The 18,121-nt window shown below is 44.0% G+C and overlaps 1 protein-coding gene across 4 annotated transcripts in view; it reads right to left on the bottom strand.

Moving 5' to 3' along the window:
- USP45 (ubiquitin specific peptidase 45) overlaps nucleotides 1-18,121 on the bottom strand; it is a 1,582,349-nt gene that overhangs the window by 345,948 nt on the left and 1,218,280 nt on the right. For 3 of the 4 annotated variants that reach the window (XM_085611114.1, XM_085611117.1, XM_085611115.1), the window contains exons 12-13: nucleotides 17,706-17,762; nucleotides 10,238-10,381 (exon numbers count right to left, since the gene is read on the bottom strand). In XM_085611114.1, the coding sequence (XP_085467240.1) occupies nucleotides 10,238-10,381; nucleotides 17,706-17,762 (201 nt within the window). The remainder of the gene's footprint in view (nucleotides 1-10,237; nucleotides 10,382-17,705; nucleotides 17,763-18,121) is intronic. The other variant, XM_085611116.1, reaches the window with a different exon arrangement.

The following is an 18,121-nucleotide window of genomic DNA, read 5'->3' as shown; positions in this document are numbered from 1 at the left end:
ATATTTACAAAAGTCAGGTCCCTTTTCATGATGTGCGACGATGAATGTGGGGCCAAAGTTCCATTAATTAAACTAATTGTAGAATGTTCATCCAGGTAGTGTCCATTTATCAGCCTAAAAAACACCACCACAAAACCAATGGACATGAACAAAAAAATGCAAATGAGCACCAGCCAAATGTAAATCCAGGGGGGAACCAAAAATTGTCTCTTGAACCAGGCAAAAAATTTTGAAAATTTGGAAGGGGCAGTGGAAGTCAATGATTCAGTTCCAAAGGAAGAATTAGACTGGACAATGTCAGTTGATTGCAAAAGGGACAAAGGGACATCAGCAGGATAAGAATACTCAGCATCATCAGGCAAAGCACCATCCGCAGGTGAAACAGCAGAATCAGAAAGTACTTGCATTTCAATGGCAACCGCAGGCACGATGTCAGATGGTGGAACCACTACAGAACTGCGCATCATTGAAGGGCAAGAAACTGAAGGTGTCAGACTATGGAGTATCGGCCACCCTGTGTAGCTTGACATTGTCAACTGAAATGTACCTGTTGTCTCTGTGACCAGGAAGTGGAGGCAAAACAATTGTGCGGGTACCCTCAACTCCAAGCACCGGCACTGGTGCACGATAAGAGGGGCCAAACTCCTTCTTCTTCTCCACCTTCTCACGGACCAAATCACCAACTCTGGGTAGCCAGCCGACTACCGGAATCTGAAGTCCAGCTTCGGTCGCAGAGGATACGTGTTCTTTTGCTAGAGTGTCTCTTGTTTCTTGAAGATTCTGTAAGACAGTACAGTGGTCATCTAAGTCAAAAGGCGCGGCTGCCGCCGCCATGTCGAGACCCTCAAGGTCAGGAACAAACATTCGAACTCCGAAGAGCATCATGTACGGGGTCCTCCCACCCAGAGACCTTCTAGGGAGATTATTAAGTGCACGTTGGACGTCATACAAATGGGCTAGCCAGTTTTTGCCAGTACCTAACACCCTGGCTGTCAATGATTGCTTTAGGTCACGGTTCATTCGTTCCACAACACTATTGCCCTCAGGCCGGTATGGAGACAAAAATTTGACTTGGACCCCCAAACTTCTCATAGCTTCTTTGTAAGCCTTAGAGGCGAACGCAGGGCCCTGATCAGAGTGAAGGGTGCCACATGCAAAACTCCCTATAAAGACACGCAATGCTTTGATGACAGTCCTGGCATCAGCACTCCTGTGTGGCCACACCCAAAGAAAACGTGTGCACGAATCTACTGCAACCAAGATATACTTGTACGCAGTGTCCGAGGAAAAAGGACCGCAGTGATCTAAATAAACACACGCTAGTGGTTGATTAGATATATGCAGCTGCGTTTGTGGTGGACGCGCCACCGTAGATGGCTTTATCTGTTGGCAAATCCCACAATTGAGGACATAAGTCCGTGTATGTTTGTACAAACCGTACCACCAATAACGCTGTTGCAACAGTGACACAGTTGCGGACACTCCGGCGTGCGCAGACGCAACACCCTCGTGCGCAGCTTGTACCAAAGCGGGCCTGCAGTCCGAATTGGGAATAACCCTATCCCCAACATCATTAATTCTCACTAATGGGACGTTATCAGGACTTAAGTGATAATGGTATCGAGAAGGTAAACCTCTAGGGAAGTCCGTCCCAGTCTCTGATGCAGCAATAGCTGCCAAGATGTCATCATCGATCTTACTTTTGGATCTTGTAACTGCTGCTACTAAGTATGTTGCCACTGCTGTTTTAGCTGCCTCGTCAGCCAAACTGTCACCGACAGCATGGACGCCAACTCGTTGGTGACCAAGAGTGTGAATAACATTCACAAGGGGTCGACTGCATTTTAGTTCAGCCACCCTAGCCCAAAGCGTTTTATGCTTCACTGTGCTACCTTTTGAATCACGAAATCCATTCGCAATCCAAAACATCAGATTGTCGTTGTAAGATTGAACACAATAGTAAGAATCACTCACTATAAGAGTTGTGACTCTGTAATCAGCAAACTCCAGTGCAAGCACCAGAGCTCTAAGCTCCGCCAATTGTGCGGTACAATCACCCAAAGTCTGCGTATGTACCGCATCCTGTACGAATTCACCATTCACGAAAGTACCAACAACAATTGCGCAAGCCGCTGAATAAGCGTGCCTTGATCCAGTTGCGGGCTGCGCGGACCCATCAGTGTATATGACACAATTGAACTCCTCCAACGGGCGCAATGTAAGTGGAGCCGGATGAACTAATTCATACTCCAAACTCTCCTGAGTCTGAAGTCCAGCGTCAAAAATGTATTCGACATCAGGCGAGGCTAAGGAGGTCGCCCATTGTATCCACCTTGGATGCAAAGCTTTAGAATTCGGCACACTAGCTTTAGTGACTGCCTCCAGGGCAGGAAATGGTGTTACCACCATCATGCGGTTCCCCTGTGATAGCGCTCGTTCTTTCAGGATTGCCATCTGAACCGCCGTCAAAACTTTTTCGACAGTGGAGAAACGCATTTCAGCCGAAGTATATAAATGAGATTTGTAAGCAATGGGGACAGTGTCGCCTTCATTGTATGTTAAGTACGTGAACCCCTCCACACCCGGTACAATTCTTATGACCAGGTTTGTGTGGTTATCACGAGTTTGTAAATATTTCGCAGTAAGAAGGTCAGACTGCAAAGAGTGTAATGCAGCCGAATGTTCTGGCAGCCAGCAAGATTTGGTAAAAGTAGGTTGCACCAAGGCATATAGTGTCTTGATACGCAGGGCATATTCAGGAATATAGGTACGACCGAAATTCAGAAAGCCCAGCAATGATTGTAGTTGTTTCAGTGTCGTAGGGATACGAAGGCGTGCGCATTTCTCAAGGAACTGCGGAGCCAAGCCTCGGCCCTCATTGTTGAGTTCGTACCCCAAGAATAAAACTGTGTACTCGGCAATGTGGGACTTCTTAAAGTTAAACTTGTAACCAAAGTCCGCAAACATACAAATTATGTTGTCCACGCGAGCAAGGTGTGGAAGCAACTCGTCGTCTGTTAAGTAGATGTCATCAACGTACGAGTACGCCTCCGGGTCTACCATCTCTAAGAGAGAGACCACACGAGCAGCAAATACCCCAGGACTATTTTTATAGCCCATTGGGAGTCTTTTGAACACTTTTTGTTTACCACCCGAAGTAAAAGCGGTCCACTCATAACTATGAGGGGATATGTTATGGCAATAAAAACCATTGGACAAGTCGAGTGTGGTTTTGAACCTTTTTCTCACAAGACTATCTACGAGGGCTGAACTATGGGTATTTTGCACCGCACAATTCCGGCAGTGCGAGTTTAAGTGCCGGTAATCCAAAACTAGGCGGTACGATCCGTCAGGCTTCGTTACAGTGAATAAAGGATTATTCATGGATGACACACACGTTTCAATTACTCCCTGATATTCCAATTGTTCAAGGATAGCCGCGACGTGAGACCTAGCCTCACGACGCATAGGGTATTGGGGCTGAGGCTGGGGGTCGGACCGCAATGGAAATTCGTGGAGGGTAGAACTTTTATCCCACCCCACCTGATTACGATACAACGCAGGTGCAAGCACCCGCGCCCACTCCTCGGCCAACTTCTTAGACTCCTCCTTGGGCACTACGTGTCCAAAAGAAGGAAGAATAACTTCTTTCCCCCTTGGAGCGTTTAGAACGAAAGCCGGGGGCCAATCTTTCTCCGCCAATAGTATATCATAGGTGGTCGTTAGATTATCCCAAAATACCACGTTAATTTTTCGTTGTATGTCACCCTCAATATTGAGGACAATGTCAAATAATCTCTCAGGGGGGGCTACGCGAGTATCAGCAGTTTCTACTGTTACATAGATTTTAGTTGCTGTCGCCTCCAGAAATGGACGCAGTGCTCCCCGCACTACTGTAACCTCCGCCGCGCTGTCTAGCAGCGTCAGCGCCCATTTCATGTTCAGAAGCTGTGTCCGTACCATCTGAGGCATACTTCGCTGAGATTGCAGCAACCTTCTTTTTCTGAAACGGAGGACGTGGATGTGCAGAATCCTCCTGCTTGCCTTTTCTGTCCTCCTGTCGGGGCTGGTCTCGACCTTGAGCACCCCGGCCTCTCCCACGGTCTCCTCCACCAAAGTGTGAAGCCGCTGTTTCCTGTGAAGAACGAGGAGAGCGCTGGTCAGGAACCTGAAACCTATCAGGTGACTTAATACGAGAACGATCACGCAAATCATAAGTGCGTTCAACATATGCCTGAACTGGGGACGCAGGACGAGTCTCCTGTTTCTGTTGCTGTTTATCTTGTTTTTTAGCTCGCCAATTTTGTTTTGGAAAGTTGGGTTTATCGTCTTTTGTAGACGAACTCACTTTAGTGTGCTGTACTACATCAGGAATTTTGATGACGGGTTTCACGCCTAGGGCACTACGTCCAACCATCCTATAGGCTTTTGCAATAACTTTTGCAAACTCCCTCGGCTTATCGTCATCCGCAATAAGTGCCATCATGTTTCCCACTTGAAACTGCATGGCATCTCCTTTGAGATTTCCCATTATTATGGAACATACTATATCGAAGCTGTCGATAAGCCGCATTCCTAATTCAATAGCTGCTTCCGCCCCATGGTCCTCCTGGACTTTCTTGATAACGGAAGGTAGTACCGACATAGACGTAGTGCCGAAGCACTTCGAATAGGTCGCGGCAAAGACCTTGCCCCAATTGTCACAATCGACAATGTCTGGGACTAGTTCTTTCGGCAAAGTAATAGTGAGTATCCTGTGTTTATCCACAGGACTAGTGTTAGGAAACACGGCTTCTAGTTGATCGAATTTCTCTGCAAGCCAATAAGGATACTCATCCTTATTCTGGGGGCGCTTGCCAACAACCGCGTTTACCATTACAGGACTGATCACAACCGCATGATGGTGATCAGCCCCGTGTCCCGCAACTGCAGGTGCCCCCACCTGTACAGTGCGCGACACATACTGCACTAACGCCCTATGGACCGTAATCAGGGTCGTGTGTAGTATACGTAAGCTATCCACTCCTACCGTCAGGTAGCGTGGATGAGGTGTATGTCCGGCCAGCACCGGCCAAGTAGCTCCTTCAATAGACAAAGGACCCAGTCTCGCCGGGGTGACCGTGTGGGGGAGGGCGCCATTAAACCAAATAGTGTGCTGCCAGGTTGTAATAGGAATTTCTAAAGCCATATATGGGGTATAATGTAGAGGCACCGGCGTGGCAGTGTATTTGTGGAACGTTTTATCGACATCTTCCACAGCCTCAAAGGTAACCCAAGAGTAAAACAACTCATAAGGGTAAGTGGCACTTGCACTCACGACAAACACCACTGCCATCCCGTCATCAGGCACCCCGTACGTCCTCAAATGAGCACGTAGAGACAGCCTACTATGAGCGGGAATTTCTACCGCCATTAGGACGAAAAAGAAGATACAACGAGGATCTTTAGTAGCACTTGGGCTTAGTTTAGTGTAACCTTTTTTATTATCAAGCTTGAAAGAACCTATAGCCTAAAACCTAGGTAGGTTAAACCGTCACTCCCGTTATCCGGAAACCAGAGTGAGGGCGTTATGGACTAATAAAAAGCACTACTAAGGCATCTCAGATATTAAGACCAAACGTTAGGTGCGCCATGTTGTAGGGATTCTGCGTATGCACAGAACTATGCGCAGGAAACCAGAACCTTAGAGAATTGTGGTGTACCAGAAACTCCCCTCAGAACTAAGAACCCCTTATCCGACTAGCTTAGTGTCACATTCGTTATCCGAGATTTAGCTCGGCGGTCCCAATGTATAGACAACCCAGAACATGCGACTTAGTTATTCTCAGGAATGGTGGGAACCCGAAATACCCGTTTGCACATATATATTAGTCCACAACAGAATAACTAAGACACAGTAAAGTTTAAAGAATTTATTCATAAACCTCGAGTCCTGTTATACAGTACTTTGGCTAACATAAGCAGACAAATGGTTAAGATCATTACCATTAGCATTGTTACAATACCATAGAAAATGAAAGGAGCGATCATATTGTAATGACAGTGGAAAACAACCACCCTCCTTTCTCTAGCAACTAATAATATATTATTAGACTATTAGAAGGTCTCATAGGCTTGCATAGGGGACCCCATACCGTATAGATCAGCTCGGGTGTATCACATCACAGGATCAGCTCAGTGTTCTCTGCAACATCTCTTCTATCGAATGCCTTAACAATATGCTGCGCTGTGATATTAAAGCCCACGACATTCTGGTATTTGCGGCTGCGTGCATGTTGTGACTAAACAGTGGTACGATCACCCTGAACATAATCAGCCGGCACCGTCTAGTGTCCTAGAACAGTTCTTTACTCGATGTACAGACCAAGGGCACTAGCAACTGTTAAGGATGTATAAATAACATTCACTTGAGACGAGTCTGCATTTCTCACATGAATAACATGTAACAAAAGTGTCGGGTGCAAAGGCAGCATAAGCAACAAGATGTTTTTCCAACAGCTAACGTGATTGAGCTAACTTAGCACTGTAAATAGGGAGTGGCCTAAAACCACGTGACAGTACCTGCAGTTAGTAGTGATCTTAGTAGGGCATGTACAAATGTAGTTGACGGGAGGAGTGGAAGAAAGAGGAATTTACCTTCTTGGTTGAAGGATTTTGTCGTTTGATGATTCTTATTAATTTTTTTTTTTAGTAGTAAGTAAGTGGTAGTAAGTTGTTGATCTTTTTACACAGTATGTTCTTTGTATTCTCTTTTGTTTTTCTGTTATAAAGAGGGGGATGTGTTGTATCCACATTCTCTCTTAGAGCTTAGTGATGTATTAGAATGTTGTTGTAGATAGTCTATGTTCTGATGCTAAATTCCAGTCAGTACTGTTACTGCTGCTGGACAAGACACACCTGTTTCCTGTGCGGAATAAAGAAGATTATTTCCTTTACTTCTTTGTTGGATTATTTATACAACAGTCTTTCTGGGGACTGTGCCTTAATCCCGCCGCCTAGGAGGACCTGGGCTCTCTGTCTGGTTATCTCCTTTTTTTTGGGTTGTTTGGGCCTCGTTGTGCTGCGGTTTGGTCCCGGCTCGGTGCTGTCGGTGCTGGCTACGTTTCTTCCTCCGTTGGCAGTGTTTCTGCTGGTGTTCTTTCCTGGCCTCATCTCATGAGGTGGTGGCTCTTCCTTCGCTTAATGTGCGGAGGGCGGTGTTGATCTTCCTGGTGCTGGTGTTTTGTTCTCCTCTGCTTTGATTCTGTGTTTTGGTCCTGCCCGTATGTGGGGTCTGCCTTGGACTCTGGCTGGTACCGGTGGATCTAGTCAAGTTTCTGCTTGCCTTTCAGCAGTTGGTCTGTCTTCCCCTCTTAAGATAATGGGAGAGGTCTACTTGGGGCCTGTCTGCAACCCTGGCTGGTGTGCTGGGTGCTTCTGTGCTGGTTTTCTTTTGGACTGTGTAGTGATGACACAGACACAGGAAACGTTTGACTGGCTTTGCATTAAGAAACTGTGGTGATGACACGGACACAGTAAACGTTTGAACACTGCTTTATTCTTCTTGAAGAGAGCACACAGAGCGTGATCCCACCTTCGCCAGCCACAGTACCAACTGCCGTTGGTGGAATCCGCAACCGCAGCACAACAGAGGGATAGAACCCTAGATATGTCATGAAAAGAAATGCATCAAGCACTGCTAAGAGCAAGTGTTACATTACAACAGACTGCCACTTGGGAGGTTTATTCTCCTTTGGGTCTCATTGTCGGGGGGTCCAGGGTCCGGTAGTTTCGGATTCACTGGGTTCCATGGTGTTGGCTTCCGTGTTGTACAATTTTTTGGCCGATGGCTTAAGCTTATTTGCATATCCTGTGCAGTTGTCCTGTCTCGCTTATTGGCTTGGGTACATCTCACTGAGTGAGTCATCACGGCTAGAGGGCCGAAGGGGTAATGCTGCGATTACTTACCGGTAATGGCATTACTCTGAGTCCTTCTCTCGCAGTGATGACTCGTGCCTTCTCTCCCGTCTTTTTCGGCCACTCCAACTGCGTGGTGTTTGGGCTTGGTATTGAACAGGAAGTAAGGAGGGGAGGAAGCGATTTTTTGTATGCAGGGAAATTGTTGTGATTGGAGGCACAGGGGCCTCACTGAGTGAGTCATCACAGCGAGAGGAGGACTAAGAGTAATTCTATTATCGGTAAGTAATCGCAGCATTTTGGGTACGCTATGGTGCCTGTGTGGGGCCCACCACCCCTGCTTTGTGCTGGGTATGTATTAGGGAATTCTGCATTGTGCTCAGGGTGTTCCTGGCTTTTTTGTTTAGCATTCCGGTTTCTGCTCAAAATGTTCTGCTTCCTCAACTGTCCTCTTTGCTTGAGCTAGAGTATGACTGCTCTTCTGCAAGGCACTAATGGCCTTGGTCACTATCCTTTGAGCCACTGCCTTGTCGTCCCATCTGAATTTTTTCTCCATACCAGTAAGTGTCTATGAGAGGCTTCCTAGTAGGCGGCTGGCTTTGGCTTGTTGCCTCATTGGGTCTGCTCTCACTTGTGTCTGCTCTTTTGGGAGCTTTCTACTCCAGACGCATTGATTGGGTCTTTTACAATTTGGAGCTTCACTACTTGTAGACTTCTTTAGAATTGGAACTTGAGCTGTGTTGGTTATCTCACTTCGATCTTTCATTTTTTGTGACTGAACTGTCCCTTTGCCAATTGGATGCTTTGATGGGCTATGTCACATGCACCTGCTATGGGCACATCTTCCTGATGTAAGCAATGGGATAGCGAAAAGACAAGGAGGAAATTTCATTACTGTGATTCTTCTTTCACGTCCCATTTCTTACGAACCTCAATACTGTTTATGCAGCTTTGATCAAGGCATGTTAGACAGATTGGTAGCCTACTTAGGAACATTCTAGATAAAGGTGATCCTTTATAAGCACATCTGGGGAAGGTAGCAGGGTGTATGTTTCTAGTGTGTGTACACACTACATGAACTAACAAATGGGACAGAGAAAAGGAAAATTTAGATTATCTGTAAATATTAAAAGCGTTCACATATTTTTACATACAAATGCAGAAGGGAGGTGTGTCTTATTGGTTAAATAGCTGACTTTGCAACCAACAGGCCAGAGTTCTAGTGCTGGCTTTTCCACTTAATCGAACTCTGTGACTGCGGGCAGATAGAAAAGTATTTGTTATTGTATGATTATTTTGTTGAGAGTTCCTGCCCCCTACCCAGTCTCAATCTCCTCAGAACGGTGTGGGAAACCTTTACAATATTTAGGAGAGATAAGTAGTTTTTGATGTGTCGAGCCATTTGCTGATACAGCGATAGACGAGGCTCTATCCAAAAGGTGCCTTTGGGTTTTATGCACAACTGGTCTATTTCTCTTCTGTGGTGTGCTGTCTGTCTTTTTGCTACGGAGGGCAAATCTTTCCCAATCTTGACTTTAATACCGAGGTCATGAACACTTGTATTTAGTAAAAAAGGAAAGCTTTCAAACGGAGATACAGCAATGGGAGTAAATAATATTCTTACCGGATCCTAGCCATATGGCTGCAAGGAAAGTAATGTCCATATTTTACTATAAGATTGAGTTTAAGGTCTTTGAAAACAGAATTTGGAAAAAAGAAAGGCTGCTTTGGGTGAGCTTCATGGGGCCAGTGAAAGGCAAACGCAGCGTGGCGAGCCGCCATCAGGTAGGGCTCTGGTGAGGAGCCGCGCGCGAGGCCTGTGCCCGAGGGCACCGATACTCTGCTCTGAGACGGGAGGCGCGCGCTCTCTGGGGAGCCCGCGTTAGTCTCCGAGCTCCTGCCGCGCGCACTGCCAACTGAGCCACCACATGGCCCGATGCCGGCCGGACTGCTCTCCCGCGGTGGGGGCAGGGGTACAACCTGTCACGTTCTGTGCGGTGCAAGCACAATGGCATTATGTGCATTAGATAATTAACTAGATTAAAAATGACATTTCGAGCCGTATGCTTTTTCACTGGCACAGGAAGAAAATTAAACACTCGTGTCTGAAACTGCTGACTTGATCGTAAGAGATAAGTGCGATAATGAATTTCTCATATATTTTCCTTTTTAAAGAGTCAAACCACAAAATACATTTAAAATCTGATTTGCAGCATATGCGGCCTGCTCCCCATTTTAATGTTCATGTAATTTCCAAAAACATTATTTAAAAACTACAACGCACTACGCACAGGTGAGAGACATAACGTACATAACAGAAAAAAAGCGTCCCCTTTCTTACCTTGTCTCTCGTTAACGACCGTTTCCTGGTGATCTTTGCTTGGTGATTGTTCAAGGTGGCAGCGTTGCAGGTGTATGAAGGCAGTTCTTCTTCTTGTGACGTCTTACATTTATTTGTCCTTCCCTGGGGTACAGGTTTTGACACCTTATTAATAAAAAGCAGGAACACGTTTGTCTTCGGATTTTCTACTCCCAATCCATCCACACTCGTTTCTAGTTTAGCTTTCAATTGGGAGTCACCACTCAGACCCATAAGCACCGCTGTCACAGCAGGCCGAACACTTCCTGGACACACGAACTTCCATCGTGAGGTGGAAGGAAGTCTCACGCGAAGCTTTGCTATTCAGATTTCTCCATGTTCAACCCCCCCATGCATGCACACCGAGCAGCACAAAAACTTGTTATCCCAGCTAATGGTCCACACGAACAAAAACACAGCGCTGTAGCAGCCGGGTGGTTGGGAGGAGTTAGCCATGATGTACTTCTAACTGGTGTTTTGGTCTCATCCTGTGTTTAAATGCCTGTTATAACACATCAGATACTGTTGTGATGCACGATTTATTTGCAAATCATAAAAAAGTTTATTAAAAAAAAAAAACACAGGCCCTACATCTCTTCCCAGGTTCAACTCTTACACTGTCTGTGAGTGTATACCCCGTTATCACCACTGAATTACTTAGAAAAGAAGACCTTTGTGGCTGATGCTTATTTGGTGCGCACAGACTGTGTAACAAAACAAATTACATAACACTGGGACTAGAATACCGAAAATCCAAAGCCCAATAGAGCTGTTTGAATGGACAGAGTACTGTAGACAGATCGTCTCAAACCTTTCACAATAGATGCCTCCTGATACAGTGGCATATATATTTCCACCATGGCAGTGAAACTAAATGATGCCCATTAACAGATTATTTACAACAATGTTATTATTAAACAGACATTCACACATTATTTACAACAATCGATGTCACATTTGTTTGCACACTTCACATGAGGAAATCATTGTGTACTGCCTTACATATCACATATTCCAATTTGTTTACACATGCAAACACTTTTTCTTATGGTCAATAGGCCTCTTCAATGTTATTTCACATACATTTAACCTCTTTCATCCTTTAAAACAAAGAAACGTGAACAAATGTATAGGCACAAAGTATATATGCAGATGTGCAGAAAGAGTAAGATGCTATTTGTTATCATTGCACAGGGAGGGCTTTGCCTCTTGTGAGTCATGTCCCCTTCACACTAAACAATGGTAATAAAGGGCATATTTCATTATGTTCATCTGCAAATATGCCCTTAATTATATTACATGTTTGGCTGCTTTTACTTCACAAAACGCAGTGGTATAAAAAAAAACATATTTAACGGTAAACTGTGGAAACACTGGACCATATTAGACGATTATCCCACATATAAACCAGGGTTTGTATAAAGTTAAAAGTTAATTTCTATTAGTGACATAGTTTATTGACTGATGTCTAAGTGACGTCCAAGAGTTAGCAAGAGCAGAGTTTCTTTAGAGTTACTATTGGGAAAATGTGATTTTTAACAAGTCTCCAAACGCTACTGTCCAAAATGTTGTATTCTGCCTCTCACTGTCAAGCAGCCCTGAAACTCGACTACTGCAGAATGCTCATGTCTCAAAACTGAACACTACAATGTGTTTATTAGCAAGAAACATAAAAAGCAACCACACGAGGTCAGTATCAATCACCTGCATAGGCATGGAAATTGATTGTATGGCTATGAGTAGCAGGCAGAGTGTGACCGAGGATAACGCCTGGCCGGGGTTTAACACATGAAATGTGCATATGAGGTCACACCTTTTTTGTTCCATTTTGTATAATCTTGATAACGTAACTTTAGTGTCAATGCTATCCAGGATCCTGGTGAAATTTTGATCTCTGGCCAGATTGCTGGTCCTAGCCTGACCTTATCTTAGAATGTGTTACTCTGACTCTTACCAATTTCTCCTTAAGCATTTTATAGTCTAATAAATGCAAGGTCATTTGATACACATGCAACCTACTCTGTAGTGTTGAGCAAATTGTGTTAGTTTTCTGTAAATTGGAGAGCGAATCTCAGAAAGATGAGGCAGGCAGATTCAGGCGGAGTAATCTTGCTAGTACTTCTGGTAATGAGAGTTGATTCCCGCTACAAAAGCTGTAAAAAATCATCAAGAAGCTATTAAGTTTCAGGGTCTCATGAGAAGATTAGAAGGTCTGGGACGATTTAGGTGGTCTTTGATGTGGGCGATTTCTAGCAAACGAGAGATATGTTCCTTGCTACATATTAGTGAGATTTGTACAGAGCTCCCCAAATGATTGTGAAATCCTGGTTCGGTCACAGTTAATCAGTTAACCCACCTCCGAGTATGTTGTGGCTGTTACAGAAACTGAAGTAAGAAAATCTTTGATGAGGGTTTGATCACTCTGAATGTGCACATTTAGGGCTGGTATTTCATAGCGCTGATTCACAGCCAATCTAGCTTAACTGTGGAGGAACAGACGCATTACATTATTGGGCACTACAGTGCAGTACAAATGGCTAAGTGACTAGTAATATCCCCTTGGTTGAAGGTCTTTTGATCCAAAAATAGAGAACACGTATACGTAACAAAGATCAGTACACAGGGGTATGCTGAAAAAGCCAAACCTATCAGCTCTCAGATAGAATTGAACTTCAAATAAGTAAGGTGGGGTGCTGGAGTGCAATGGAAATAAAATATGCCCCAGTTTCATAGGCCAAGTCCTGCAAACAGCAATAGAACACATTCATGTATAGATTTATGATAAAGAAATACGAGTTTGTATATAAAAATCATATATTGTCAGTCAAAGTGGCTTTATTTCGATAAGAAAATATCTTTAAAAGCTTTACAGAAGTAAAAAACACAACAAAGTTAAAATCTATAAAAAACATAGACAATAAATAGCTAAAAAGGTCTAAACACAGAGACCATAATTAAACAATTAGTAGAAGCCATTTTGTCCTAATGAGCCATGCCCAGCTTAAGTATTTGGCTAAGCCGCAAACAAACAGCAGCCGAGTATCTGAACTCAGAATTCGCAAGGCCACGCTGCATTGTCGAGTACCCAGCTCCCTACACAGTGGCTTTAGCCACCTGGAGCGGGGTGCTTTGTAGGCAGGGCATACAAACAGAAAATGGGGGATCGATTCTATCTCCTGTGGACAAAAGGGACAGTAGGGTATAGTTTGGGCCGGAGGTTTCCACCGGGCGGTCAATGATCTTACCGGCAACACACCCACTCTAAATTTAAAAAACAAAGCTCTATCCCTGGGAATTGTAATGAGGTCCAAGTAATGTTCCCGAAGTGCTACGTCTTTTACAAGCAAAAAATCCCTAGAGGCATGGCACAGACTAGAATCAGTATTTCTTTTATTTGTTACCCAAGACCAGTATAGGTTCTTCAAGACTGATTTGGGAGGAGCAGACCGAGAATGCCAAGCCCCCTCAAGACCAAGCTCAGTCAACAAGCTTTTCATGTCCCTCAACCTCCGGGACTTCGGGAGGCCACAGTAGGTGCAAGGCGATGGTAGCTTCTCAACCAAAACTGTTGTAAGAAGCGCCCCCCTCCCGCTTCCTGCATAGCGCCTTCACTCAGCCATAGTGTTTGCGCCGCAGTGTCCGCTATTGTGTTGACACCGCGTTCCACACACCTTAGCGAGTGTGTAGGTAACTTATATTTTTAATTTTTTTCACCACGTGGCACATCACCTTTTGCCACTCACTTCACACTGGTCCTGACGAAAGCTCCTTACTACTTTTATTCGTGAGCTGAAACATGTAGACCCACCACATAGCCAACTAACAGATAATTATTTCTCCATTTAGTTGCATCACATATCTTTTTAATCAATACCCTGAGCCGCCAATAATAAATCTTCTAATGGCAAGGATTCTCAGCGGTATTTTTTAATTATCACCACATCACATTTTTGCACTACACCAGCTCCGCTGTAGTCAGGCGTCGCAGCACAACCGGGAGGCATTCGGCCACCCGGTTGGGGCCCCAATGATGAAGCATGACACCAACCAGGTTGGTGTGTGAGGGGCCTTTTAACCCACTTGGTGGGTTCCCAAACATTGCTTCATTTTGACCGTACCACACTACATTGGGTCTGTCCACCTTTGACAAAGCTTATCTAAATCCAGGGGATACGGACACAACCCCCCTAGTTTTCCCTAGCTCTCCCATTGTTCTTTACACTAATGAGCCATGCCCAGCTTAAGTATTTGGCTAAGCCGCAAACAAACAGCAGCCGAGTATCTGAACTCAGAATTCGCAAGGCCACGCTGCATTGTCGAGTACCCAGCTCCTTACACAGTGGCTTTAGCCACCTGGAGCGGGGTGCTTTGTAGGCAGGGCATACAAACAGAAAATGGGGGATCGATTCTATCTCCTGTGGACAAAAGGGACAGTAGGGTATAGTTTGGGCCGGAGGTTTCCACCGGGCGGTCAATGATCTTACCGGCAACACACCCACTCTAAATTTAAAAAACAAAGCTCTATCCCTGGGAATTGTAATGAGGTCCAAGTAATGTTCCCGAAGTGCTACGTCTTTTACAAGCAAAAAATCCCTAGAGGCATGGCACAGACTAGAATCAGTATTTCTTTTATTTGTTACCCAAGACCAGTATAGGTTCTTCAAGACTGATTTGGGAGGAGCAGACCGAGAATGCCAAGCCCCCTCAAGACCAAGCTCAGTCAACAAGCTTTTCATGTCCCTCAACCACCTTATTTTTGCCCATCCTGACAAGCCTAGAATCTCCTTTAGGCCCTCGGCATAACTGGCCAGTTCCGGGACCCTCCACAGGCGAGCCCACAGTAAAAGAGGGCGCAGCCTAGCCTGATCCTGGATGGGACGACATCCCATATCCAACAGGAGGGGGAGAGTGGGAGTGCTCTTAGGAAGGGACATCAGGTCCCTCAAAAAGTTGTTCTCTGAGCACACCAACTGGCTCATATTCTGGGCGCCCCATAACTCTGCTCCATAAAGTGCCGCGCTAACGGCTCTGGCAGCATAAATGTCGAGCACCGGGGCGATAGGTTTCATAGAGGATGCCTTCTGCTCCTTCAGAAGAGCCCCCACCACCCTTTTATGGCTTAAGATCATTTTAAGGAGGTGGCTGTCCCACTTCATGGTATCAAGGAGGCGTATGCCCAAATAATCAAATTCCTTGACCCTTTCCAAGGGAGCCATATTAAGCATATATTATATTGAATACACATTCAATGAAATACTACTAAACTCATCTTATGTAAGCAAGAATCCATATCCCTGTCACATAATCAGTGTTAATTACAAGGAAAATACATATAACGCCACATTTTGTTTGTATATGGCGAGACCGAGGAGAGCACTAAGAGAACATAAATTCAATCATACGAGCATGGAATACCCGGATTGCCGTTACTGATTTGCCTGCCATGCTTGATGTAGCTCAGGTGCATTATTATTACTGTTCTATGCCTGCAAACTGTGTGGTCCAGCAAGATAGAGAGGTCATCAGTGGAAGCCCTTTAAAGTCCAGAAAAGAGTGCTTATACTGTTATTCCTGGCTGGCACACAAGAAGCTATAACTTGGTCCAAAATTCGGTTGGCGGTAGCCAAGGATTGTGTTGTGGCCTTGGTAATGCACCATCTGGGCAGAAAAAATGAGTACGTGTGGAATCTCCTAGACTTTTATTTCTAATTGGTTGAATCCCAAGTCAGCAGTAACAACATTTTTTTTAGGGAATCTTTTGTTGTATTTCTGAAACTGAGAATCTGTTAAAAAACAATGAAAAGTATTACTGCATTGAACAGTGGCCCAATAAATCACAAACCCCTTGCCTTGTGCCCGCTGCCGTGTGGTCACAAGGTGAAATGACAAGAACAGGCACGTGGAGAAAATCGGACTTCTACCCACACACGTTGGCAGCAAGGCTAAAAACAGTGAAATTGTGCAGATACAACTGTTTAAAACATGTCTGACTCAAATAACAGCAATGGAAAGATCATGCTTGCATGCTCAACTGTTAAGCAGGTCTCTCTGCTGCATAAGTGGTGTCTGTTTTCATGTTTTTAAGTAAATCCTGTATGCTTCATCGTAGTTGCTTTACATTTCACAATTTCAAGTTGTACTGAAGGAGAGTTAGTGCACCTTGTGATGGTGTCGCTAGAGACACTGAAAGTAGTGCATCGATCTGGGACAAAGATATATATGTCACTACTTAGACAGCTAATTGTTGTAGATAATGGTTTTTAGCTCTGCCAAATTCCAGCATATTCTGTAAGCATGCTTTCAAAAGGTGGATGTTAGACTTCCTACAGATCACATGGGCAAGATGACTAAATAAAAAGGGGCAGCAACAAGAACGTCTGTTATAGACCCTGGAGATCTTGAAGCTTGTCTAAAAAGGCATTCTGTCAGTTAGGGAAATCGGTAACATAAATATAAATAATACCCACATGTATGAGAATGCCAACAGAAAATGGAGAAGATATACTTCAACCAAAATCAGAAATATCAGAAACATTGAAATTGCAAGCTGTCTTAAAACCTACCTCTGGATAGCAAATTCAAAAAAATAAAACAGATTCAACCTTTTATGAAACACTAACTCAAAGGCTGAATACTAATTCTGGTCAAGAAATAAACATGAACTTGTTTGGTGTGGTGCTAGTGGAATATATGCAACAGGTTCACGAGAGCAGGCTTTAAACATTTTTTCATAAGAATTGTTAACATAGTTACATAGACAACGTTCTATATCAGTGTGTCACTGATAACCAACACACTGAGAAGGGGGCTCTGTCATGGCAATGAACGTCACAACAAAGTAAAGCACAGCCTGCTTTTTTCCACTGACGATAACAAGTTTTCAATGTATAAATGTTAAGGCGAGGGATAGGGCAAGGGTTCCACTAAGGAACGGATTTTGGTTACGATTTTTGTCGAGGTTAGATTTAGGTACATGGTTAATGTGAAGGCTAGGAAAAGAGCAGCAATGGGGTATGTAGTAGAGACTGGAAAAGGGAGGGTTAGAGAAAAACAGATGTACTGGAAGAGCAAGGGAAAAGGGTTTGGTTTATGGAAGTACAACACCTTTTTAGGGGTTGTCCTTGTAGGAGGTATTTTGACAGACAATCATTAAGTGCAAAATATCTTTGCCGGGAGAGGGGGTTGAGAGTGTGGATTCACCGTCTTGCAGTTGGTAGTCATGCATTTTTCACCAATACATAAATCTGTTTAGAATATTTTTGGATATCGTGAGTAAGAGAACATGCAAACTATTTTCAATAATGCACGTCTTAGCTTCAGTTTGGGGGGACACAAATCTGCTATATTGCATCTATAAGCTTTGTAAAGAGCAAGACATTTATACAATACAATGAAACTTATACCATAAACACATTTTATAATGCAATCAAATAGAAATATAATTTCTTACTCTTTCTTCTATGATTGGAAGAGAAAGATCGATGAAAGGCTCCTGCACAGTTGAGATCTTTGTTGAAAATAAAAAAGGAGAATATATTTTAGATCATAGTCATCATTCAAGATCTCTAAGATAACATACAACTCCCACTTTAAAAACGATGCATGTTGTATTTATAGATCATTCTATCCAGACTATTATTAGTAAGACCATTCCCTGTTCCTCCAGATTTGCAGGAAAACTGGAGAGCATGGATTATTTAAAGGAGCAGATTTATTTAATCAGTAATAACATAGTGACATGTATCAAATAGGCACTGTCAGCTGTGTATACAAAGCAGTTTAAAATGGATCATACATTTTACAATTGATTTGGTATCGAAATACCGCAGTGCTTCCAAATTTGATATCTGGTCTTGCCTTGTTAGT

The sequence above is a fragment of the Triturus cristatus genome, chromosome 6 (genome assembly GCF_964204655.1).
Source record: "Triturus cristatus chromosome 6, aTriCri1.1, whole genome shotgun sequence".
Taxonomy (NCBI): domain Eukaryota; kingdom Metazoa; phylum Chordata; class Amphibia; order Caudata; family Salamandridae; genus Triturus; species Triturus cristatus.
The sequence above is the reverse complement of the archived record's forward strand: the minus strand, read 5'-3'. Positions and strand labels throughout refer to the sequence as shown.